The sequence below is a fragment of the Numida meleagris genome, chromosome 2 (assembly GCF_002078875.1).
Source record: "Numida meleagris isolate 19003 breed g44 Domestic line chromosome 2, NumMel1.0, whole genome shotgun sequence".
Taxonomy (NCBI): Eukaryota; Metazoa; Chordata; class Aves; order Galliformes; family Numididae; genus Numida; species Numida meleagris.
This window is the reverse complement of record NC_034410.1, coordinates 43,633,280-43,660,951: the sequence shown is the minus strand read 5'-3', so window position 1 is coordinate 43,660,951 and position 27,672 is coordinate 43,633,280. Positions and strand designations below refer to the sequence as shown.

The 27,672-nt window shown below is 35.5% G+C and overlaps 1 protein-coding gene and 1 non-coding gene across 12 annotated transcripts in view; one reads left to right on the top strand and one right to left on the bottom strand.

The window, feature by feature from the left end:
- The window catches only part of ULK4 (unc-51 like kinase 4), a 221,747-nt gene that overhangs the window by 75,825 nt on the left and 118,250 nt on the right, over positions 1 to 27,672 (top strand). For 9 of the 11 annotated variants that reach the window (XM_021389306.1, XM_021389301.1, XM_021389302.1 and 6 more), the window contains exons 28-31: positions 4,020 to 4,071; positions 4,171 to 4,315; positions 9,994 to 10,086; positions 26,221 to 26,269. In XM_021389306.1, coding sequence (XP_021244981.1) covers positions 4,020 to 4,071; positions 4,171 to 4,315; positions 9,994 to 10,086; positions 26,221 to 26,269 — 339 coding nt within the window. Of the gene's footprint in view, positions 1 to 4,019; positions 4,072 to 4,170; positions 4,316 to 9,993; positions 10,087 to 12,471; positions 12,560 to 13,207; positions 13,398 to 26,220; positions 26,270 to 27,672 lie in introns of those variants that run through there. The other 2 variants (XM_021389310.1, XR_002436196.1) reach the window with 2 other exon arrangements.
- On the bottom strand, positions 3,590 to 3,662 carry TRNAR-ACG. Its single transcript has one exon. It is a non-coding gene; the product is annotated as a tRNA-Arg (tRNA).

Here is a 27,672-nt window from a genome sequence, read left to right as displayed (position 1 = left end):
AGATGTCAGCAGCCATTTAAAGAAGAAAAAATGAATCCTTGCTTGAGTATTCTTTGTTTGAATTTCTGTAAAAGTACCAAAAGAGTAATAGCCTGCTTCTTATACAAAGATTACAGAAACTCATGCAATTTGCTGATTCATTTATTAAAATTATTTTTATATTCTGGATAGAATATTATTATGTTTTCCTTTTTTACGCTTCAGCTCACATCCATATCTTGTTTTCAAATTTGTGTGCACCCTGGTAAAAAACAACAACAACAACAACAACAAATCCCTCAACAAACTCAATGACCTAAGTGGTGTGAAGAGTTGATCGTGGCTGCAGAGTTAGGAAGTATAAAGCTGAACATGAGATTAATATACAATTTAATAGTCCCTTCACCATGTACATTCTGGTATGCTCTTGCATCACAAAATAATTTTCCATAGAATTAGTGCTCGCACACCAAACTGACTTGAGACAAACACCTGCTATGGAGAATGCCAGTCTAAACTATTTGCCAAGAATGGGTTTTGCATTAGTAAAAGGTCAGAAAAAACTACTCAAATTATTTAAGACCTAAAGAGTGTTCTTTATAATGACAGTTAAAATATATTTATCCTTTGAAAACACAAGTGGCTTTGACTACATTAGGTTGAGTGAGGTGATCCTTCCACTCTAGTCTACCCCAGTGAGGCCACATCTGGAGTACTGTGTCCAGTTCTGGGTTCTTCAGTTCAAGAAAGACAGGGAACGTCTAGAGACGGTCCAGTGAAGGGTGGCAGAGATGTTGAAGGGCCTGGGCTATCTCCCTTATGAGGAAAGCCAGAGAGACCTGGGGCTGTTCTGCGTGGAGAAGACTGAGGGGGGATCTTTTATCAACTCTTACAAATATCTAAAGGGAAGGTGTCAAGAGTGACAGGAAAGGAGCAGCAGACGCAAACTGGAACACAGGAAGTTCCATACGAACATGAGTAAGAACTTCTTTACTGTGAGGGTGACAGAGAAGAGGCTGCCCGGAGAGGTTGTGGAGTCTCCTTCTCTGGAGGTATTCAAAACCTGCCTGGACATTTTCCTGTGAGACCTGCTGTAGGGAGCCTGCTTTAGCAGGGAGTTGGAATAGAAGATGATCTCCAGAGGTCCCTTCCAACCTCTTCCCTTCTGTGAGTCTGTGATATAATGTAGAAGGACTACTGTTAGTACTATATCAAAATACAAGTTCATAGAAATTAAAGTTATATCATACTGGTGTTGTCATGGTTTTATGATTTTTGTCATCGGTATTCCACATCATAACATCATGTAGTGCACTGGGAGTTAAAGAGTTAATGCTCCAGTTCCATGGATCGTGGATAGTTCCTAGTATGTGGCTCTCAGAAGAGAAGAACAACTACATCTCCTAGAGGACTGTTCACTGTTCTGTTACCATTTCCCGTTCAGAGGGAAAGACAAAACTGTTTGTGAATCACGAGATGCCCCTTTTTCCCTCTCTGCTCGTCTCGGTAGTGTGTGCTCCCTAGCCGTCTCACCTTCAGCATTAGAGTAAGGCCTTCGGTGTTTGAGCACTCTCTCTCGTTTTATTTGATTTATTAGCTTCAATTCCTATGGTACTGTGTTATCTTGCATTCCTATATCTTATTTAGTAAATTAGCTTTCCTCCTCAGATCATTGCTGCTGTTTTGTTTTTAGGCCCATCTCCCTACGCTTTCCCCTTTTCCCCCTTCCCAGGGTGTGGATCAGGGTCTGTGCCCTGTTAGTCACGGAACCGGGCTGAACTGGGCTGTAAACTGTTGACAGCTGTGTACTCCCATCTTAATTGGTGTCATTCTGAGTTAATGCTGCTGCTAAATGATTTTTAATATTCCACATTCATATATCGCTTCAGAGAAATTAGAGATGCTCTTGCCTTTCTTCTGTAGTTTATTACTTAAATTAACCTTTCATTTGAGAAGCATTGCAATAGGTGGACAGATTTTTGGATTAAATGACCTGAAGTATGTACATTTTTTGCCTCACAGGTTTATTATAAATGATAGATTACCATTTGCAAACCAGTTTAGAAACCTGTACTAATGGATCTGTTCGAGTGCAATGAAGCTTTATTTTTTACCTTATTACATATTAACTGAAAGGACTGGGAAATATTTGGAAATGATAACATGTTACAAAAGATGCTACATCATTACCTATATGGGTGTAAAGGCTATCTGTGCTTGCAAGAGACGATTGATTTCCATACCTCAAGCAGAGACCTTTGCCTCTTTTATTGAAAGTATGTAACAAAAGCATCTTTTGGTAGTTTTTTCAGAAGTGAAAAAAAGCCAAAGACTAATTGAATCCTTTAAATCTAGGGGTTCATTTACCAGAGACCACCAACTAACAAGGAAATAATTAACTAGAATGGCTCTAGACTGGAGTCTAATTTTGTTTAGTAACCCCTCTTCATTATGTTTTAAGCTTCTCTAGCTTTTTCTTTATAGTAGCTGCGTAACTCTAGAGTTGTGTCTTCTAGGTGTTAATCAGTAAATCAAAACACATGGGGAATTATAAGCCATATGTTATACCAAATCCTATTTGTAGTGTAGTAAAAGCCTATCTAGTAATTTTATTTGTATAAATAATTCTTAGGGTAAGCTGTGTATACATGATGCTTACCTCCCCCAAACCAATATCAATTAAATATCTAAACTCATAATTAATAAGCAGTAAGGGATCTGTGTTTTGATTAATACCTTCTACCTTCTTACTTCTGCAAAGCAAGGGAACCTGGCTGTCCTGGCAAATTTAGGAAGTATCCTTTCAAATTATCTCGGTCTAGAAGTAACAGAATTAATAAGAGGTATTTTCAGTAATATTTCTGCTCTTTTACTGAAAGTAGGATAAACAGTTTTCTTCAGATTGCGGCTTTTTACTTGATCTAAAGGCTGTTCTAGACAAAGGATCAGGTCTAAGTCATGAGAATAAATGGCTTGATATTGTAGTCATGTGCAAATATGTCATTCCAGTTTTTCACGCAGTTGTTTCATTTTTTGCTGCTTCTCCATATTGAGATCTCTAAAGGCTGTCTAGTCTAAATATTATTTCACTAATGACTTAAGACTTACTGATGTATTCTCTTAGATAAAATACTTACAATACTCTATTTTTATTTTTAAATATAGAAAACTCATTTGATTTCAGGTGGAACTAAGCTGACTGGTCTATGATACACGATTAATCTGTAACTCAGTACACTCATAATAAAGAATTGACTGACTTCTTTTCCTCTGTAGTTCAAATCTTGAGTCTGTAAACTTATATTTGTATGGAAATCTATATATTACCAGAATGGAAAAAGTTAAAGTTTTATCAAGACTCTCTACTAAGCTTAACTAGATTTCATTAGAGGTAGTAAGCCTTTCCTGATACATTTTAGCTGTATACAGGTTTCTTTTAGAGGGATGTTTCTTAAGATTGTAGAATCATAGAATTTTTTGAGTTGAAGGGTCCCCTTAAGGGTCATGTAGTCCAACTCCCCTGCAATGAACAGGGACACCTGCAGCTACATCAGGTTGCTCAGAGCCCTGTCCAGTCTGACCTTGGATGTGTCTAGGCAAAATGAGCAGCCGAGCCAGCCAGGAGTCGAACCTAGAATCTTCTGATCCGTAGTCAGACGCGTTATCCATTGCGCCACTGGCCCTGCTTGATATTTCTTCTTCACTCTATTTGGTTTCTAGTTTATGGATTAAAACATTACTCTTTTTGGTTACTTTTTTACATCTGCACTGAATCTGATATTTTAACTTAAAATACTCTTAATAAATTCTACCAAACTCACTATTGTTTTCTGTATAAGTACTTTACTGTCTGTAACTTTACAACAGCTTACCAGAGAGAAAATTGCTTTGTGGCTTTATAAGTGATTATGGATGAATTTCCATGATTATTCACCTCTTTGATTAAGGGCTCTGTCAGTGGAATGAATATAGATACATCTCTTTTCTTCTTTTTTTCCTGTGAATAATCTAAGCCAGATCTTTCTAATTCTCTCTTTTAGGTTGAAGGTTGTATCCTCCCACCACTAGTCTCTTTGGTCCACAGTCAGAATGGTACGTATATGGCCACGTCATCTGCAGTTTCCACGAAGTTCACATTTTGTTTTAATTAAACTTCAGTGTGGTCACATTCTTGGCACCTTTATTTTCAAGTGGAATGGAGACTCTTCAGTTTGCGGTTGCTCTCAGAAACCACATCACTACTCTTAAACCACAAGGTCATGGCTGAGGAGAGAGAGAAGAGCCTCGAGTCAAACAGAAAGCTTCTGTCTCTCATTAGAGATTCATTGCTGCCTCAGTAAGTATAATATTGCTGTTTTAGTTGTGAGAAAACTTGATATTCAATCCATTTTGCCAGCATATTTGTTTTAAATGCCATTTTTACGTTTAAGTGGCAAAATGAAAAAGAGGAATGGCAATTAACTACTGTCAGAGTTCTCTGCCCAACAACATCTCTCTGCTAGGTTTATGCAGTACTTGGCTGTATATAACACAAACACGGTTTCTGTCTTACACTCATTTTTACATGTTGGTGATACTGTGCCTCTGGCTACTCTTGGAGTGAAGCAAGTTTCCCTTAGCTGTGATTTAAATATATTCTCCTTGTTCAGTTGATGAAGTCAGAATATTCCAACAGCAACATATTCTTTGTTTTGGATACTGTGCCCTCCTGGAAGATTTTTTGAGATTATATGGAATGGCTTATAACTCTGGGAAAGAACATGATGGATTAGACCTCCATGATTCACCCAAGGCTTATTGCCTGTGAATTTCTGTCCTTCCTGCTGCCCCAAGCAGGAGTAAAACCCTACCCTAGTACATGAAACTACAGCTGTGGCCTGGAACTTGATTTATATGGCATGAGGTAAAATGAAGCCTGTCATTTCAAAATGACTTGCAGGTGAGCGTAAAGAGAGCTCCATCTGTTATTCATGTGTATACTGCGAGCTGGTAACATCTCAGTAGAGGGAAGGAAAATACAGGATGAGTACAGATGAGCCAGCAATTATCTTTCACATTATTCCAGGATCATGTTACAGTTGTATTTTAATGTGTGGTCCTCAGAAGTTAGTAACTGTCAATACTTCGCTGCCCTAAATAAGGAGGTTGTTCCCCCCCCTTACATTAAGTAAGTGACAGAAGGGTGGAGGAATGGATGCTGGCTTATGATCAGAAACTTAGTGCCTTCCCTATAAATGAGACTTTCCCTTGCTAATTGACTCACATTCTTACAGTTTGAGGACTAAAGTTCTGTACATGCAAGATGTGTAATATTTCTTTTGTGAGAGAGAATGAGAAAGAAATCATAGAGTTATATAGAGAAGTTTATTTTCATGCCTTTTTCATGCTATTTCTTCCACTGGAAAACATGGAATTTATTAATATGGATTAAAAAGGAAAGTAGAAATATTATTAAATAGAATTTTATGCATTATTAAAAGCTGTCAGTTAATTTTCTTCAGATTGGAAAGAGTCTTTGAGTCAAGCAAGACCAAGTTCTGCCTGCTTTGAAACTTGCCCTTTGAAGACATGCCCATCTTTTAAAATGTTTCTCATTGTACTGAGGGAGGGGTCATCCTAACTGCAAACTAGAAAGAAAACAAGCAATGTATTGCTGTTTCCTCAGCTAATTGTCTTGTTTGGGTGGCAGACCTTTCCAGTCTGAAACTAAATGTGGTTGTAATTTCAGCTGTGCTGTATCTTTGGGTGTGTATTGTAGATGTGTAAAAAGGGCCTTGCAAGTAGTTCAGAATTTTCCAGGCTTGTTTTAAATATTTCCTGAATCAGTTCCTTTATGTCACCAGTAGAGATGATGATACTTGTATTTGAAAAGCATTTTGAGATTATCTTAAAAAATATTTAAGGTTATGATAATTGGAATATATTGGAGCTAGTTATAAACAAATTTTACTCCAGTTTGGGAGCACAGTAAAAAAACATATAATTCAGAAAAAATTAACTAGTGTTGAATTTAATACATTACTTGTATGTTGAGATAGTGCTTAGTAAATGCATTCAGCTTTGGGGAGCAGGTAATCAATGCAAGAAAGCACAGGTGGAACAAAAAGCATAGAAAGACTAATGGATTTTCTGTGAAAATTCAGTTTTGATTTGAAAGTCTCAAAACTCAGTTTTGAGAGAAATTAGAAAAGGAGACCAAGAGTAGATCAAATCAGCTGCTTTGACTGTCAAGATGCTAAAGAGGTTTTGTTCAACGGTGTTCTAGGTATGGATCAGAAAATATGGGAGGTAGGAATGAATCCTCATATGGTCTCTACAGTTCTCAAAAGAATCTTTATCTGAATGCAAAGGGCACTAGCTTAAAACTACAGAGGGAAGTCTAGTCTTAGGTTCAGACTTACGCTTAAAGATAACGTAAAGCTCTACCCGAAAAATTAAGTTGTATGAAAACACTGGGATAGAAGGTAAAGAGAGTGATGGCCTGTGTTTGGAGGCTGAAGAGGTGTTTGCTGAGGTTGTTTATCTTTTCTGTTCTTGAACAAAGGATGTGACAGAATGTGACTCGGCTGGAGGACAGTCAAAAGATGGGAGGAGGAATGCAATGGCTGTTCATGGGCACTCTGGAATCCTGCTTTTTAAGAACTGAGAGCCATTGAGGGGCATCTGAACTTAACAATGTAATTTGTTTAAATGTAAAATTGGCCCAGGAAGTGGAATTTTGGTCACTCTGCATGAATATAAATTGTATCTTTTTGAGATAAATGCAGGACAAAAAAAGAGATTACAACTTTTTTCACATCTTTGCGCAATCAATAATTCTTCCATTGAATATTTGTACATTTGAAGATCAGAAGATTAACTTCCTCATAGGATTTTATTCAAATGAAAGTGTCATTTCGTCTCACCTCATTGAGCCATCATTTTCCTGAGCATTCTATAACCAAAATGAAACTTCATTTTCTATTTCAGATCCATATTTTTTTAAAATCAGCAATTCAAATGCCATCTCTTTCTTATTTAATTATTAATTTTCCTATTTATTCAACATAGTTAATTTGAGGCAGATTCAATGACAGGAGAGAAATGTGTTTATTTAAAAAAAATTTAAAAAGTTTTATTTCATTTTAAAGATTATGTGGCTCGTTCTGAGCAGACTGTCAACCCAATTCAGCAAGTACAACATACTGGATATTTGAGATAATGTGTAGATAAAATATTTAGTCTTTTTTAAGAGCTTAAGAGAATATTCATATTTTACAGTCTTTAGGTCCACTTGTCACTTGTGGAGAAGACTGACTAAATAATTCTTTGTGGTGCAGTACATATTGTTTGAAGAACCATTATAAAACACTCTTTGAAACTGCTGTTACTCAATGAGTTTGCATTATGAAGTGGCAGGAAAATCTCTGGATGAACTCATTCATTTAACAAAGTCTTTATAGCATGGAATATTTTCCTTTCATGGAAGATTCACGTATTCATAGCTGATAATGACCATTATTCAGGAAATGTGTTTACACTAATTGCTAAGACATTCATTTTAGTAATCTGTGTTTTCTCAGGTGGTATTTGGTTTGATGGATCACTGCACCTTTCCTTAGAGATATTTTTTTCTAATGTTGTCTGTGGGGGAAAAACAGAGCTTGATGTAAAAGGAAATGAAATAAGACTTATTTTTTGAACTCCAAGGAATTGTGATGCTAAGTGTGCAGAACAGTAATAATGTCTCTCAGATGGAATACACAGATGGCTTAAAACTCTTTAAAGTGGACTGCATTTATGGAAGATATTGGCATGTTTATAAAAAAAAGTGTATTTATATAAACATACATGTTTGTGTAAAACAGTGTTAAGAGTTTTAAGCTAGCATGCCTGATGCATTATTACTGCTAAGAATTAACATTTTTGAGTGCTAAATCTTATGCAGTGAGCAGAAGACTTCTGATATCTAAGTCACTATATAGCATCTTTGCTTATTTCAGAAAATTTAGTTGTAGATCCTGCAAAAAAAATGCAGATTATGCTTAGTAGTAATATGTATTGCTTGCATGCAGTGCTCCAGCATCAGTGTTTATTAATGCATTATAGTATTTTCTCCTTTTATGAAGAAAGGAAATTTTTAATCACCTGTGAGAAATAGTTTTCCTTCAGTAGCTGAAATCTGTTGTTTGTAAAGGAGAAATTCTAATTGCCAGAAACATTAAGCTAACATTGTCTAGTCATTGGCCTGTAGAATAGATTCTCCAGCATGTGAGTGCTTTACAGTTCTATGGCAGCACATTCAGACCAATACAGAGGAGCTGTGATGCACTGTTTGTTGGCTGTGTGCTTGTGTGGGAATATTTGCCTCTTCTGAAGGAACTCCCGCCGGCTGCATCAAGAATGTGGAGCTGGAGTGCGTCACCCTTCTTGTGTTAGAGTTGTCCAGATGAGAGATGTGGCCAGAAAGTACCACTTCTCATTCTAGACTTCTAGATTTCTTTGCTGTACAAATCCGAGTGCTGAGGTGCAAAGGGGAGACCTTCATTCCATGGTTGAGCTAGCAGACCATAGAGAGTACATGCCAACGTGGTGGCAGGTGATCCAGGTTCTTCAGTCATGATGAGGAATGTCATCACGTGAAGTACATTTCTCATCAATTTGCTTGATTTTGACTCCTCCTCCTCCCTTCTTCACCAGAACCCAAGGAAGAAAAATATTAGGGAAGCATTTTGGTGCACAAAATATGATAACCCACCACATTTCCCTACAGATCATGACTTTGTTTTTATTTGAGTAATTCTTCATGTTTTTCTGTTACAAATCAACACATCTTATGCTTCCACTTTGGTTAACTTCCACATGTTTAGAGTAGCACTACTTGTAATCACAGATTACAAGTTTTAATGTGGTTATTTCTGTCTCCTTTAAGCTGACATCTCTCTCTCTTCCATCACTCTATCTTCTTGTCCTCCGGATACATTTTGATTTTAAAAAGATAAAAATAATCCTGTTTATTGAATGAGCATTACTGGAAAACTGTCAGCAACAGCAAGGCCCATTTTATTTGTCAGCTGCCTGTTTCCTTTCCTTTACCAAGTGTAGCAGAAATGCTAAGTCACGGCCTGAACCAATGCTTGAGCACCTGGTGGGAAGGCAGGGCCAACCCAAGGAGCTCAGGTGCATGCAATGTGCCTGAGTGAGCGGAAGGGGTGGAGTCAGGATCCACCTCTTCCCAGACCTCATTTAAAGGTTGGCAGTGGAGGTGGGGGTGTCTTGCTGGAGATCCTTGCCTACCAGAGGCCTTCCAAAGGTAAGCAGCTCTTTTTCTTTGTTTCTGCGTCTATGGCTGCTGCATTTGAGCTTGTCCCTATTTGCTGTAGCCAAAGACTTTGCTACCATGCTATTATCGCTGTACTTTCCATCCCATTATAGCGTTACACCAAGATACACAGGAGATGATATTTTGAAATGTTTCCCAGATGTTTTTCTTGTAGCTTTATCTTGAATGCCATAGTTCTGAATAAACATTGTTAAGTATTTTTGTGTTGTTCTGTTCCACATCACTTGGATAATGCAAGAGTGCTGTAGTTAAAACAATACTGAATTAAGTTTGAAATAAAATACAAAACTCAATGCAAATGCTCTACAATAAATTTGTAAAATTTAAACAGTAAAATATTTGAAGAAAAATCAATATTTAAGTAAAACGTAGTGCTTAATCATATCTATGTTGATTGATTGTCTTTCTGAGCTCCCAGTGAATCTTGCTAGTAGTGTGAGTCTTGATTACCTCCATATGAAAAACTCATTTGTTCTTTTATTAATGCTGGTTTAAAAGTTAATCTAAAGCTGTTTTTAAATCCCGCTTCTAAGTAAGTCTTGTTTATTGCTTTGTGTACTTTCCCACAGCATTGTTTTTCTATTGTGGTTATTATAAAGTTTGGAAGTGTTGTATTTGTAATATTATTGGTTTATTAACACACAGCTCTTGATATTGTGTTTTTAAAATACTGCTTTGCTTTCCCCCTTCAGGTATGAATACATCCTGATGGCTCCAGACCCAGTACCACTGTATGCTCTGAAACTGTTGGTGGCCCTGACTGAACACAGCCCTGCTTCCGTGAGGTGTGGTATAACTATCCATTCTCTGTTGTTCTGAGTTATTTGTGTTTCAAGTTTATTCAGTTAGGACTGAACAGTAACGTAAATCTCACTGTTATTGCTGTGTTGACTGACACTGAGGAGATACAGAAAATTTGTGTAGGATATTTGTTATAGAACATAACCTTACTGCTTTTGAGCTATTTTTTTTAAAGTCCTGATTGTTTTAATACAGATTTAGCATATGAAATATTAAAGACAAAATCATACAAGTTTTAATGCTTCTTAAAAAAAACCAAAACATTTTAAATGATAACTTTAATACTCTTTAAGTCACTTAAAAGATATTTAGTTTTTCTGCAAATATCACTATCCTTTTAAGCTCCTGAATATCCATTTTAATGTTTGGTACAAATAACACCATATGTTTAAAGACATCTTAGTGTCTCCTTCCTGTTTTTCCATTGTTTAGGCTGTGATGGACACATATCTATTCATCTCCTCTAATCTGCACAGAAAATGGGGTTCTTTTTGCATTCACTGTTCTCTTTTCATGGTGTCTGATAGTGTTACAGTTTAGATGTCACTGCATACCATACTGTCTTGTTTTGATTGATTAAAATGAACATAAGATTAAAAACAACAAAAAAGCATATATAAAGGAAATTTTAATTGTTTTCCTACTGCTTTTATTGCAAAAGATGAAAACATTTTTCATCTTTTACGGTGTTATTTTGGTGTTTTTAGTGTACTGAGTAAACTAAAAATCAACCAGGAAATAGAGTTGCTTAGATTTTAAAATGTTTGAATACAGAGAAGGTGGTATTTAATTATATTCTTATTGTACACAATCTGTCTACACTACAGTAAGCTTTTATGCATAATACAAACAAATAGTAAAGCTTTCTCTTTTTAGCGTTAACCTACAACTATTCTAACTCTTTTACAATAAACTATTTCTGTAACCAGAACACTGGAGGTGATAGTAGCGGTCTTCCTCTGCATAATGCATTCTCATTATTTGAGGGTTCCTGTGTGTCTGCCATTGAGCTCAATGTAGGTAGTCTACGGATGCAAACTCTTCTAGGTATAGCAGGCAGGGAAAGTTCTTTTCTTAGTATTATTAAAGAGAATCTGGATATCCAATCAACTATTAATAATTACTATAATAAATACTACTGTATTTGATACTGTTCTCTAAGGGTCAGCTATTGTCCAGATTCTAACACATCAGTAATCACTCTCATGTGTCGTACTGGCCCACTTTCACTGAATAATTTGTTTGGCTAGATTTCTGAGGGAGCTGAGTTTCTGCAGTTCTCTTGTTTGTTGTCTTCTGGATTCATTGGCTTCTCTGAAATTAGCCCGTACATCAAAACTGTGACAGAAATACATTGTATCTGCATGTTTTCACAAACTGCTACTGTAGAAAGTTGGAACCAGGTATGTGCTGTAATGAACGCTAGGTGACAGTTGATTCTGTGTTGGTTTGGTGGCTAGAAAAATCAGTACATGCGTAGCTCAGAACATTTGCTCTCTTTTGCCTTTCAATAGGCACGTGGAAAGAATCTGCAGTTAGTGTGATGGGAAGTATATGGGTAAAACTGGGCACAAATCTTTTGTAATTAAATGTCTTTGTGAGAAAAGTTACTGTCTAGTACTGTTGATAGTGATGAAGGATCACTTTTCAAATCTGTTTTCTCTAAGTTTGTATTTCATCTGCAATACCTGTCTTTCAAGGATGAATACTTTCTGCTTTGACTCCATTTAAATGGAAAAAAAGGTGGTAGCAAAAAAAATTGTTGTAAAATGACAAAAAGTTGAATTAGTGTTTAACTTGCATCCAAAAATAGCTGTTACCTTATTTCAAAATAAGAGCAAATTGGATGAGGGTGAGGATTATTGTATTTTAGTGCCATAAGATAGCTTGTTCTCAGATATGCTAAAATAATGCGTTCTTTCTTTTTCTCCGTCTCTCTTCTTTAATCTTATCGTATTTCTTGCTTGTTTCTCATGTTTATTTCTCATCTTCTTTCTATCATCCTCAGTTTCTTCTATGCATTTCCCAATAGATACATGAACACTTGAGGAATTCTTATTTTAGCATCTGAAAAGAGGCAGATGCAATCCAATGTTTGTCTCATTTGTTCATAGCTGGCAGTGTAAATCAGTGAACTTGCAGTGATGCTAGAGGAAAAACTTTAAATCATCTTTTGAACACTTCTGTATGACAACAGCACAGATATTCAAAAGTTATATTATACTGTCTTTAAGCTTATGATAAAATTGTTACATCTAAATATATTTCAAATGTCTTAAGTATTTAACACTTGTAAGAATACAAAAAATAGCTTGTAATCTTTGCCATTGCTCCGCTTTTAGGGTCATTTCTAACATTGTGTATTACAGGAGCTGTTCCACTCTATTGCTTTTCAATTTGGCAATGGAGAGTTCTAGTTATGTCCCATTAATGTACTGAATTAGATCTCACACAAAGGTAAGTTCCAGCATGTGTGAGGTGGTAGCTGTAAAACTTAACAAAATCCAACAAAAATAACAAAAAAAAAACCCTCAACCTTTAATATGCTTCCGTAAGCAGCTTTAGTATTTGAATATATGGTCACCCAAAGGAAGAAAAGCCTGTTTTGTTGGATGATGAGTATTTTGTTGTTGGTCATTTTCTTCTTAAGAGTTATTTATACTCATTTGAGTCTAGTGTTTCCCTCATATACCTTTTTCCTTTTATCATGCAACAAAACTCATTCATTTAATGAGAAAATGCCACGTAGTGAAAGGATGAGCTTTAAATGGAATTTGTCCATTGATTGCCTATTTCGTGCTTGAATCAAAGCTAATAGTCTGGCCTTAAGAGTTGTTGATAGTATTGTCACAGTTCTTCAAAAAACCTATTGCCTTGTATTTTCAGGACTTTTTAATATTTTATGTTAAAAAAACATCGTAGGCTTCAGGGCCAATGTAGCAATTGTAGAGTTTGCTTTTAGCTGTTTTGAAATGGATGATTTTTAAAAGAAATTGCTGATGTTAAGGGAACATGTAGCTTAATTCATGAACTGAATATCTAAACTACTGAAAACTGGCATTAGGTTTTTTCCTTTGTTTATTACTTTCGGTGTATTTTGCTCAGATAAAGAATTGAACTCACCACAGTGGGAGGAAATGTCTTCAACAGTATAAAATCGGATTCAAAAAGGACACTATCGTTAGTTATCTTGCCTTTTATGTGTCTGTCAACTTACGGTATATATTATATGTACTGATTGAAAGTCAGGGTTTTTTTCTTTGGTTTGTGTTTTTGTTCCTGCTTTGAATTCTGTATGTTACTTTGTTGTGTTCTGTAATGATCAGATTGCTAGATTTTTTCCTAGTAATAAGTGCTAAGAAATTCTCTTCAACTTCTACTAATAAGGTACATATATTCACTCTTAAATTCTTCTAAAAAATATTGTTACATAATTTTTAAATGAGCTACTCCAGAAAATCTATACTTGTCATGATTGTTAACTTGACTGCCTCATAGGCAAAGTGAGAAGATGTAACTATACTTTATACGAAGATAAAGAAGCTGTTTATTTTTGTGTGTTCTCTTATGATACTTGTCTGTAGTTTGAAACCTAGGACATTTGAAGACATGGATATATCTGAAAACTATTAAACTTGAAACTGCAGAGTCTGATTTTTATGGATTGCTCAAATAATGGACATTTTCAGTTGTAAAGAAGGAAGACAGTAAGGGAAATACAGTGGAGGTAAGAGGAGAGCTAAAGGAGTATTGTACAGCTGTAGCCCAAAGTCAACAATATTTGGGCAGGTACTGAAGCTATATTATGGAAACATTGATGCTCATGTAGCTCAGGTAAAATGCCACTATAGAACTACAGATCAAGACCCTAAAACTTTATAGACAAATGCCAACAAAACTTTTATAGACAAGCATGTCCAAGACCTTAAATTCACAATTATATAGAATTCATCTTACCCTATAGCTGTAAAGGAGACAAGATCTAGGAAGTGAGCTCTTTAGAGAAGTAGCAGAAAGCTGTGTGCAATATGCTCTTCTCTGTCCATGTTGCTTGGCCTAGATAACTTCTGAGCACCCTGTTTTCTTGCATGACTCTGTACAGGAAAGCTCATGCTTACCTCAGTTCAAGAGCTGAAACTCACAGATTTCGTCAGACAATAATCAAGGAAGAGGGACACATTGCAGTATTCTTTATTAAAGTCACTTCCCGAGGGACAAAAACGTGACCTTTCTGTAGCCCTTTCTGTAGCAATTGGAAAGGTCAACATGATGGAAAAGGCATTACAGCCAGTTTTGCCTGTTGGAGAGCCTTGTGTTCTGTTCTCCCCCAGTCCCATAGTTGCCCCTTTTTTGTGAGTTTATGTAATGGTCTCAGCCACTGCGCTAAGTGAGGTATAAAGGAATGCCAATATCCCAATATACCTAAGAACTCCTTCAGCTGCTTTGGTGTCGTAGGAACTGGGAATGCCTGAACCTTATTTATGACAGCACTGGGGAGTACTTTGGTCTTTTCTGACCAAAGTACCCCCAGGAATTTCACAGGCCTGGATCCTGCACCTTCTGAGGGTTTATAGCCCATCCTTTTTCCTGCAGATAGGCTGTTAATGAATCTGCTGCCTGTCCTGCTGCCTCCAGTGAGTCAGATGTCAACATGAGATCATCAATATAGTGATACCAGCTAACATTATTGAGGCTTTTTCCTTTTATTAGGGACTATTAAGTCCTCTAGTTTCCAAGTTTTTGCTGGTACTCATTCAATTATTCATAACCCTGCTCTTTTGGGAGTATTTTGAAATTTTTCGTTGTCCCTTAGTTTCCATACTTGAAGCAAAACATGATTAGGTTGGTGATTGATTTTAGCAAAGTCCACCCTGGCCTGTATAAGGTTGTTAAATGTCTGTTTTAGGGACAGCTGTATGGGGCCCAATTGGGGTGTCTGTGGGCAGGTTTTCTAGTTTTAATAACTGGATATACACAAGCCCCTTTCACTGTCCTAATATTATGCCTTGCCCTGAAGTGCTCCATCTCCTCCAGATCGGCCACCACCTGGGTGCCCTGCTGAATAATGGCCTCTGAGGCCACTGGGGGTTCAGTATAGATACCAGTGTGCCATAACAGTGGGAGGGTGCCTGCTGTAGAAATTGCGTCCCTCATTCCAGCCAAGAATTTTACTAAATCAGGACTTTTGAAGACTTCCTCGTAAATCGCCTCTTTCATTCCTAGCTTGCGAATATATGTTTGGAGATCCTCCATGGAGGACCATAAACCTGTACACACCAGGATATCGGTCTTATTAGGCAGAGTGATACAGCATGCCACCATCAACCAATCCATTAGGGAATGATTCTCCTCATTGTGTTGCACGGTGGGATACAGACTTCGCCTAAGGGCAGGATGCAAGGTAATGGATGTGAGCTTAGAAACTTCTGGTCCATTGACCACAATGCTCTCTGCCTCCATGTCCCATAATCCAAGTAACCAAGCCAGTACACGTTCCCTTGATTTGTCAAAATCGTTGCACCAAATCCATCAATTCAGATGCGATATAGGGGCAAGCTGTCACACAGAGATAGGCTCAGGCAGGGGGCCATTGATCAGGGGTACACCTGCTGGTCTAGCCTGTATCTTTTGTTTTTTTTTGTGTCACTACAGGTTGGATCTCAAAGGAATCCATCTCAAGTGGGCCTTTGAGATCCAATTCTGAGGTTTTTTTCCATTGGATTACCCAGGTCTACTGGTTCAGGGGCCTGAGTATTTTCCAATGTGATATTCTCTATTTGCTTTAAAGGGAAAGTTAAACTTGATTTTTTTCCCTGTCACTAGGCCAAGCTCTTGCTGGAGTTTCTCTATGCAATCATGCAGTAATTGGTTCTCATTTTCTAAAGTACTATTTGAAAGTTCTGCTTGATTTAGTGCCATTAATAGTGGCCATGCCACAGTGGATGCAGACAGTTGTCATTCCTTTGTAATTAGGGTACTTTTATCTAATCCATAGAAATACTTTGCCATGCTGGATGGGGATTGAGAAATATTTCCACTATCCCACAAGAGGACCTATTTTTCAACTACGGCTGCCAATTCATAAAAAGATCAACTCAGAAATTCTGGGATGTGCCCTGGCAGGGTTTTAGGGATAGTGTTCTCCTCCTTGACCCACTTAAAGATGTTCAAAAGGAAAGCCATTTTAATATTTTTGGTCTGCCTGGCTCACCAAATGTAACAGTCAGAAAGACCAGCACAATAGCAAGGTGCTACAAAGGAAGGGAAGTAGATCACTCACCTGTATGAGAAGATTCTGTGTTTGCAGAGAAAAGCTTCTACCAAGGAGGGCTCTCCAGAAAAAGATCCTTAGTGGCAGTCAGCCCTTAAATGAGCCAGGCTCCACTCCTTCCTGTCACACAGTGAATTGCCTTCACCTGTGATCCCAGGGCTGACTGGATATTTCCTCCAGGTGCTCAATTGGTGGTTCAGGCTGTGACTCAGCAGTTCCCACACACCCTTCTTAGATTTATGATGGATTGAAGGACATGAGGAAATCATGAAATATTTTCCACCTCCCATCTATATCATAAATTTCCCTGATAAACATTAGGCACCAGTCTAGAAAAGGGGAGAAGGTGGCAGGAAATAAAACAGATGCAGTAACAAAAAAAATCTGGTGCTTTTATGTGCCACAGGTCATCTTGTACCTGTGAAAATGATAGATAGGTTGACCACTGACATCAGGAGATTCTCTTCGCTAAATAAAGTAAACCTTTGCAGTCTCTGGAATCACACAAGAATGGCTTAATTTTCAAACCTCATTTATGCTATTGTTCACAACCATGCATTGTCAGTTAAAAGGCATTAAAAACACATTTTAGAATCAGTGTTAGTAATGGCCGGTAATCTTCTCATCATAATGTTTTACACTAGCTTTTGTGTGTACCTCATTCTGAAATGATCTTTCTATTCATGCCCTTCATTTCAAATAAATAACGAAACAGCCTCAAACTTTTCTTTAGTGTTTGTTGTGGTGCATGTAATTTTTTCATATTGGTAGAATTTTGGTTAAGTTCACAAGCACCTGTTAGCATTGTGTGTAAATTGTCTTTGAACATACTGTTCTTTGCCATTATACTAGAGGGCTAGCACTTCATCACTTTAGTTTGCTGGTGAATTAACTAATGTGTGCTTATGTTAATTGCCTTAAAAGTACTTTGTTCTGATCATTAGCCATTTTAATTTCCTAATTTAAGGCTGAAACGCTAGCTTAAAAAAATCTATTTCCTTCTAAGTAACTTCATCTTTTAAATGTTTTCTTGTTTTCTGCAATTAATATGAATAAAATAGTATGAAGTATTTCTGATAATAGGTAAGCCTTCAGGGCCTAGTCCAGCAGAGCTGAACAGTAGGAATTATGTTTTAGATGTGTGCAACATCAGTGAGAAAATCTCAATGTAGATGGATTGAGAGATACATTTTTAGTAGAACTTTGAGAAATATTTATGTAGATTTTGAGCATGATTCTGATTACATCTGTGAAAATTGGGCTGTAGAAAACCTCATTTCCTCGTTAGAGAAATGATGCTGATACAAAACAGCAAAGAATTCGTATGATATTTGTGATTTCTATACTTTGTTATAAGATTTGCATACGTGCTCCTTTATTGAATAATTTGAGGCAGGAAGATGTACCCAGAAATAGACTCTGGAAATGAGCGTCAGCTAATAACACTATTGTCAATTCACACATCACTATAATTCATATCAAAGCCAGTGGTCAGAGTTCATTATTGCAAGTGAGTTCTCATAGTCTAGTCATGTACTGACTGCAATACTAATCACCGTCTTTAATGTAAAACACAACTCCTTACTGTTACATTTTTTTAGTTTCCCTTTAGTAAAGAAATGAGCTGTTAACCTTATACCTGTAATTTTGTTTCCTCTTATGTATTGCTGATCAATTACTGACTCTCAGTTTTAGAAGTGTGAAGTAACTCTTTGATGTTACTATTGTTCAGTCAGTTGTTGAAAAATGTTATACTGCAAGGCTCATGTTTGCTCTTTTAATGTAAAGCTATAGATAGGAGAAAATGCCATTCATTTTCCGTTGTTTTTTATTTCAATAGGGAATGTTTGCCATTATAAATATAAATAGGAATTAAAAAATAAGCAAATAATGAGGAGGGGTTGGCTGGTTTGGATAGTAGAATTGGCTTCAGCAAATTCAGTTCTACCACAAACTCTCTATTCAGCATGAAGCAAATCTAAAACACTGAAGACAAGGAAAAAGGCAAGCGTGTGTCAATGTTCTCCACAGGCTCTTTCAGCCACCTGTGAACGGTCTTTCAGAAGCCCTAGGAAATACGTGTTCTGTAGGTAATAGTTATTGTCATTTCATTTACATGGCTCCAAAAAGATATTTGACAGAAAACTTATAGCATTCATAGTTGTTCCATAGCATAATCGGCAGCATAGAAATATTTTTTTTTCTTTAGGGCTTTTCTTTGGGTTTGTTTAATCTGGAGCTTGTGACTTAATCTGATGCCATTAAGCTCTTGCACTGAAAAAGGTGGATGCACTACTTCATAAATATCTTGCATACTTTATCTGTACCTTTTGCAATCTGAACAGTCCTGCCTGTATTTTAAGAGCCTTTGGTAGGGGGCTTTATAATAAATACGTTTTGAAAGTACAAAGTACTTTCAGAAGTACTCTTTTGCCCACATGCTGGCTGATTTCTTAAAAGATCTCTTGTGGATTTTATGTTTGGTTGCTTTAAAATGAATGTGTTGCCTCTTGCTTTATGCTTGCCTACTACTGTTGTTCTTTAAAATAGTTCCTACTTATTTGTTCAGCTTAGAATGTCTGTAGAAGCCAGTGTTTCCTCATCCATGACTTTTCTCAAAAGACAGTGTTCAATAGTGTCATGTTTTCTGCCTTTTAAATCTTTCCTATGAAAGCAGAGTTTTAGATAAGGAGGTACACAACTACCTATATGTTATCACACTTCATCTGTTTTCTTCTTTAGTTCCTTTTCAACACTTGGGTGAATGTTTTCTCATTCTTATGATGTCTCTGTTCGTTTTGTTAATTTATTCTATAACCTCTCTTACTGACACTTCAATTTAAGGCAAATCACCTTATGTGTTCCTTACAAAGAAAAATACTGCTGTTTGAACCCATCCAAGGTTATTTATTATAGGAATGGATGTAAAATAACCTTGTTTATATTTTCCCCATTGGGAACATATGAATTATGTACCCTTATAGCAAGATCAAGTTTTACAAAAATGGATTTCAGTGCTTAGTTTTTTTTTTTTTGCAGAATTTACGTATTTAAAGTACTTTTCTATTTCTTTAAATTATACAAATTTCGCCAGGGATTCAAGATGTAATTTTGGCAGATGATGAACTAAAAAATCAGGTGACAAAGTCATTCTCCCTCTGTGTGGTCTGATAGATCTCTGATTCCTTTTCTTCTCAGTAGAGCAGCATTGCAAAGAGAGGTTGAAATGTAACCCACTGTGGGGAGAACAGTCTACTGGATAGCTAGGGTGGCTGAGGCTAAAGAAGAGATTGGAACCTGGGTCTCCCTTACAGTTCTAAGGAACACATTTGGTACCCATTAAAACAAAACACTGAAAATACTCTTTTTAGAAAGAAAAGAAAAAAAAAAAAGAGCTGACTGTTGCATGAGGCTTAAAATCCTAAATGAGTATTGATTTCTGAGCCTGGAGGATGGGAGGATTTGCAAACCTTCAGTGTTTCGTATTGGCAGATCCCTAATTTTAAACTCACGGTCTCTTTTCCTTTTTTATGACTGAAATTCTAGGACTGTGAGAATATATAAATCTCTTTGCAGATGCAGCGCAGAAGTGCTACTATTCTCAAATGTTTTCTCAACGTTTTCCTTTTTTATTATCACTTCTTTTTTGAAAGACAAATGAGGTATTTTAAATGATAGATCTTTTTTATTTTTTATTTTATTTGAAATGGAAGAGATCTTCAGAGAACTGGAAGATAACCTTGTTATCATAACATTGCATGGTGGTGCACTACCCACTTAAAATGTTGTTAAATGATTACAGATTGTTTTGTAGCTATCTAGCTAGTATTTATTAAAAATATATATTTTTTTAAGCTTTTTATTTACCTAGATTTTTTTCCAGTTCAGGAGAAATTTACTTGTGTTCCCTTTCTCTCAGCAACAGAAAATGTATTTGGATTTTTAGTAAGTTCCAAAGTATTTACTAGGCTCTTCCTTAGAGACTCTGCATAGAAAGAAAAGTAATCAGATATGCAAGAACTGCAGGTTCTACAGAAATGAAAAGCTGAAATGTTGATACTTGTTTTCAATTCAGATTTTACTCCTAATGTTGAACGGATGGCTTAAGTTCTCTTTAATGACTCTTCTCCTTCACATATTCCTTAATTATTCTCAATATAATCTTATGAAATGCATGAGTATAAGTGCTTTTGTGAAGAAAAAGGTCTTTCTTTTTGGAAATCTTGCCAGCCTTCTCTTGAATCTCTCTTTTGAACTTCAGCTATTTTTTAGATGGTGACATCATTCATATTGTCATCCAAAATCTAGGAGGAAAAGTAACTCCATGTGGTGTTAGAAGGCGGCATTCCTTTATTCCTCACGATACGTACCAGGCAACTTGACAAATCAAGCTCCCACTCTCAGAGTTCAAGTTCTACATTTAAACAGTTAAAACGTACACATGCAATACATTAGTATACATACTCATTATTTTCCAAAAATGTATTAATATATGCTGATGTCCCTCTGGGCACGCACAGTTGCATCTGAGATGGTCATATAACCACCTTCTTTTTCCCTTCTATTTCTCCTTCAGCTTCATCTTAGCGATTGTTGGCTGACCTTTAGCAGTTTTTCCCCAATTTCGCAAATTTCCATTGCTTGTTAGGCCATAATGAATAACCTTCTGTCTTAATGCACTATAATCTAAAACAATTTATGTGAAATCTGAGGAAGAAGTCCTTGCACCTGGTGGATGCAAAGATAAAAGTAGTCTATTGTGACTCCAGTGATTCTGTGAAGCAGGATTGTTGAGAAAAAAAAGCTGTTCACACAACAAGTGAAGTTAAAATGGGAAGTTTTAGGAGTAGCACTCATTGATTCCTTTTGCTAGACCAATATATTAATCCTTAAACTAATATACTAATCCCTATTGCTAAATCAGCCTATACCAATATTCTGTATAGAATGACATTTCATAGGATTTGAAAACGCTTGAAATAGTATTATTCAAGAGTCATCTGTGGTGTGTGAAGTAGGACCTTTGCTTTTATCTCACTCACTCTCTTCCATTTTCTCCCAGTCAATCTTCTTGTTGTTTTAAATTCAGTAAGAGTGTTGTGTGCATGTGTATGGGAAGTATGTTAAAAGTCTTAAAATACTGTAGACTGTATTTTAAAACAGATCGAAAAAACTCTACATAATGTCCCTTTTCCTTGCTTTTTGCTATATCATGATCTGCAGGAGATGTAAGAGAGTGGAGTCTCAAAAGAGATTGAAGACATAAACCTACTTTACCTTTCTTATTCAGTGCATTGAAAACATTGGTCAGTATTTTAGGGGAATGTTGTTTACATTTAGAGCTTATAGATTTTTGTTCATAAATTATTTTCTCATCCTCATTCCTACTTTCATTCCTCATTCCTATTTTTTCTCATCCTCATTCCTATTTTTATTTCTATGAAGTTATAAATACATTGTGTTTGTAACTTCTTAGGAATAAAATAATAAATATTTTGGTCCATGTAAAAACTTAGTTTTTCACCCAGTTTAATTTTATTTATATTGTAGAATAATTCAATCTTGCTATCCTTACTTGCCCAAATAGCTCTACTGGTATGAATGCTTAGCTACAGAAGGCCAGAAGCAAGAGAATTATTGCTTAATGTACTATTGTGTTTTTCATATAGAACTAAAAGGTTTTGCAGAATTGCCTAAGGTTCTTTTCATATATCAAATCAATTAAAATTATTTTGCACACTTCAATTTTGGGTTTAAGGAATTCTATATATATTTGGGCTGAAATCTCAGTCAGGATTGAGACACATAAATTTATAAACAGTAGTTTAAAAAAAGGGCTTTGGAAATGTATGTATATCTTATATATAGTTGAAATAACTTGTGTAACCTGCTGTTGGTTTATTATAGATGATATAATTCTGTAAAAATCAGGATATATGTTATCTGAATGAAAAATATGAAAATTATGTTTTTAAAAATTAATAATTTTTTCTTCAATGTAATGTTAAAACATAAAACTTGAGAAAGGACTATCGTTCTGCTTCTTCACCTTCGAACAACTCTTTAAAACTCAAGACCAGTAGTTTTTCTTATATTCTTGTTGAATTAAAAAGAAGTCTTTTTTTCTTCTTTTAGTGTAGAAAAAGTGAACTTTCTCTTGATGTTTAAATAGCCATTGCTTTTATTTATTTGTAAGGTGTTAATATTCTGTAAGCTACAGATCTTGAAGATGACAAATATGCAATCACAGTCTGGCAAATCCTTCCAGAAATACTCATCTTCAAGATTCAACAACACAACAAAGCTCTGTTAAAATATTTTAGGATTCTTAAAGGAAGTAAGATTTATTAAACTTTCAGCAGTTCAATTTGTGATGATTATTAAATTGCATCCTTTTGCTGAAGAATTTGATGAGCCATAATACTCATTAAAATCACTTTCTAAGGTATTGTAGTTGATATTTTTTCATTTGTGGCATTTCTGAACTTAAGGGACTTCGGGACATGAGTAGGGTTATCAAAAATTGTCATCACTTGACCACACTCAAAATTCATTGTAATTAAGCTGATATCATAACTTTATGAAGAAATGTTCTTGTTTTTATGGACATTCAAAGAGAATGATGGTGAAATGGTGTTTTTTTTAAAGTAAGTTTTGAATTTATTTTCCACATAATTATTGCTCTCTATATTGTTCTTAGGTCCACATTGCTTTCCATTTTGATAGCGTGAACTCTTAGAAAATTGCTTATGACATATGGTATAAAATAAGCAAACCATAGTATAGGTGTGTAATATATTAAGCTGATAACACATGCTCTCACTTAAAAATAAGTAAATAAAATACAGTTTTCTTGCTTTCTTACAATTACTGTTTCCCTGTCTGGGAACCATTTTGTATTATGACTTTTAAAATTATATTTAAAATTGGGACTTAACCTAATCAATAATCTTAAAATATTTTGTACTACTTGTAAATAGGCCAATTCAAAATTATAGAACATAATGGGAAATCAGCAAAACACGGTATGCCATGGTTCAAAACATATCAGAAGACATTTCTATAGAAGTATGGATTTTGAAGCTGGAAACTGAACAGGAATTGAAAATACAAACTCTGTTCTCCCACCGTAAACTGCTGGTATTGCAGTGATGCCCATCCAATAACTGTGCCACAGTTTTTAAGCCTGTGCTGGGACTGAAATTAAGCTCCTTTTACCAGACAGTGACTGAAAGCTACTAACGGTTCAACTGCTAATATACAATAAAAAAACCCAAACTGCTGTCGATCAGTACTTTTAGTACAGATCGTCATGTTGTACTTCTTGAAAAGTGTTTTCCTAGAATTTTACATACTTTGACAGTTGTAGCTGAGCTATTTGAAAGAAATATCCTACTTTCAGGTATTTTTCTTGCAGTTAAGATGCATGTTTACTTCTCAAATCTTGTTTTGCTATGTTTGAGTATCAGTCAGCCTTTCCTGTTTTTATTACTAATCATACACTTTTGAAAGATCTTTGAAATACCATCATATAATGGTGATACATTGATTTTATGAGATCTTCATTTTTGCGTTTATTTCCAGTTTCTGTCTACTACAAAAAGTAAAGCATTAAAAAAAATCCAATTATTTGACAACCAAGATAATTTTCTACCTGCACACTCTTTTCTTCCTTTTTTTCTTCCTTGCCCCCTGGGTCATTTGAAATGTAAACTACAATTACTGAGAAGGGTTAGGAACTGGAAGTGAAGAATAATGTTATTTGAGAAAATTGACTGAAATAATTGGGACCCCTAAAGATAAGTTGATAGATCTTCTCCCTGTTGTATTCTATTGTAGACACTATTGTGAGTTGTGTCTTGGTATAATATTTCTTAAAAATCAATGGCAAGATCATTGTTTGCCTTTGGACAGCTACTGAAGGGCATGACATGAAAGAATGGCAGTGAGATGACTTTGAAACTTTCCATTTCAATTGTGGATCTTCATTCTGTAGGATTCACAAAAAACCAATAAATCTATCTGAATACTGCTCTAATTTATTCAAGCTTCCAATGGACCTGAGAGGCTATTTTGTCAGGAAGACTTTCTTTTAGGAACAGCCATATTTCCCCCCCCCCCTTTTTTTTTTTTCAGTTGGTAGCAGTGAGGTTAATTAGCTTTATTTATAGGCAGTCATTTTATACCAAACAAATTCTGAATGGAACAAGATCTTTAGACCAGCTTCTTTAGTGTACCAGTAGATATTGTCCATGGTCTTTAATGAATATTCCTCTTGCTATGTTCTTATACTTTGGTCTATTTGAAGGGGACAAAACGATCTCCTTTTTCCTTAACATTCAAATGTTTTTTTTACCTCCTTTGGCATCAGTGGCATTTGAGTCTAATGCTGGCTATTAGCTAGAACTGTGGCATAAAGAAGGGTTGTTTCAACAACTACTGGTGTGAACTTGTTGTCATTTACTTAAAAACTTTGAGAAATTAGTTTCCTAATTTTAAACTGTGAATGTTTAAATAGCTCTGCTAGGAGTTTTTTGAGAACCAGCAATTTTTTTTTCTAACAGACAGAATCTCAAAAGTCCTAGCTTGTTGGGGAAAGACATAGAACAGTGAACTGAATGAAGTAGTTTGCTTTCCACATAATCCCTGCTTATTTGTTTTTAAAATTACACAGCTGCACCCTGAGATGTATTAGGAAGTTTCTTCTTGTCATGGATCATTTTGCCTATGTCATTTTTTCATTAGACGTATGTGTTCAACCCACTTGTTTTAAGTTGTTGTTGCCCCCTTTTTTTTTTGTTTAAATAAATAATTTCGTAATAAATAAGTTTGTATGAAGCAACGGCGTGTCACTGAATTCCTCCATGCAGTAAGAAGTGTCACCCATGGACATTCACCAACACTTAATGAACTTTTATGGAGACCAAACAGTGGATGACAGCACAGTGAGGTGGTGGGTGGTGTGTTTCTGCAGTGGCAACAGTGACAGTGTGTCACCTTTGCTTGTGCAGATTTTTGTGAGTGAGGCATGCAGCCTCTTGTTCATTGCTGGCATAAATGCGTAGCTAATGGTGGCGACTGTGCTGAAAAATAGTGTTTTGCTGCTAAGAATTTGCTCTATCAAATGGTGTTATTGTACTCTTTGTATCCTTTATAGTTTCCATGAAGATAAATAGGAGGTGTTACTTTCAGAGTGACCTACCTACAATTCTGTTGTCATCATGTTTGTGACAGAGATACACATGTACTTTATTCATAAACACAAAGCTTTTGGAAAGCTTTATAAATAAAAAATAAATAAGATTTTGAAATTCAGGAAAATATAAGTCAATTCTTTTGGGTAACCACTTCCTCAAGTCTTTGAAGGGAAGTGGCTGCAAGCGCATCATATATTAATATAGGTTAAACCCAAGCAGTTAGTTAATGGAGCATGCTTCAAAAAAACAATACACAGCACATTTATAATTTCACTTGTATGTTGTGAATCTGCTAATTCAAATTAGTTGATGATGCGGGGTGACTGTTTCATAGTCTGTACAGTATTGTATTTCTGAATTTTGATTTTTTTTTTCCATTTAAAAATACTATTTCACTTACTCTTCACTCACTTGAATTGCATCAGTGAAGCAGACCTAGAAGTAATTTCCAAAGCAGCATTACATTGCTGTTTCTATTTAATAGCTGAAAGGAAGCTCATTTTTGTTGAAAGCTAATCAAAGACTGAAGTTTGGGGTCATAGATTTTGGCAACACTTATTCTACTACTCTGCTCTTTCTATGAGTTTAGTATGTTAAATAAGAATTCACTTCCTCTCTTTTAAAATAAATCTTAAAATATGTTTTTGCAGCCTTGTGGAAGAAAACCATCTTTTTCCAGCTCTTTTCCAAGTTATCTTGGTAAGAATAATTTTATATATATATATATATATATAAACTAACAGATAATATATCTCCAATCGTGTCTAAATAAGAAGTTTAGTAAGGAATGCTTGTAAGTTGTTGATGGTGAACGGATCTATTAATGCAAAGAATCTACTGTTTGTAAGGATTTATATGGTTCTCGCTGCCTACTTGTATAAAAACTTTCTTTTATAAGGTAAGAAAAAAATCCATTTTTTTGTTTTCAAATCAAATAAAATTCTGAAAAATGGAATTAATGAGCTTGATTCTTAACTAAAGCTATGTATTTGCCTGACCCAAACAACAAATACTGAGCAACTTGTGTTTTATTTAGCAGAATCAAACCTGAGTTTGGTTATGATAATGCAAACTATCACTGTTCTGTTATAGAGTTTCTTTCAATATAAAGTGTCTGTGGTACAGTTTTCATAGTAACATATTGGATTTCCATCCAAAAATAGGGTCTGCCACTTACGATAAATAATCATGAAAAAATGGCAATGGTTTTGCAGCTCTGGAACGTTGCAAAACAGATGTTTTAAGAAAAACGAAAAGTCTACAGGATAGTTTGGAAGCTGGGTCCTGTGATATCAAATAGTTTCCTCACTGATAATTTCCAGACTGTCTTGTGTATTTTTTCAAGCCTGTTTGTTCATGAATTTGTGTCAGGTAAGTGTTCTGTAATGTAAGCCTGCTGCTGGTGAATACTAAATACGAATAATGTATGCAGTGCATGTGAATTGCATACTTCCTATTGCGTCATTCTTGAAATTCAGTCGTCCTCAGGGTAGAAGATGTTCATAAATGTGGTTCTGAATTGAATTTCCATTTTTAGGTTTAAATATTTGAATTTTCTGTTGTCCTTTGCAGTGATTTTTTTCATTGTGTGTCATCTTAAATCTGTTACCAGATAACCCTTTTAAATTTAATATAACCTCTTTGACAATGACATTTAGGATATTTTGTATACATATCTGTACAAATCTGAGAAGCTCTTCTTCTGACAAGTGTTAACAACAAAAGCAACACTTTTACAGTGTTTCATAAATAGATTTAACCTGGGATAAATACTGCTTATAGATAATAACAGAAGAGGAGCACAGTAAGATATGAAAGTCAAATGTTTCTTGTTAATATTCTCAAATATCAGATTCATGCTTGAAACTTCTTCAAGTGTTGGTATTTTGAAGTTCAACTGCCAAAAAAGTACATGTATATTTATATATTTTTGGGGGGTGTATGTGAGGATGTGTTGAATAAGTGATTTCTAGAAATTCTACTGGATTTTGATAAGTTCTTGTTACTTATCTATGCCGTTCTTCTTTGTGACCAGAATGAGTCAGCAAACCCATCATTGTAGGTTTCTGAAATCATTTTCATGGTTGTATGAGTGAGAGGAG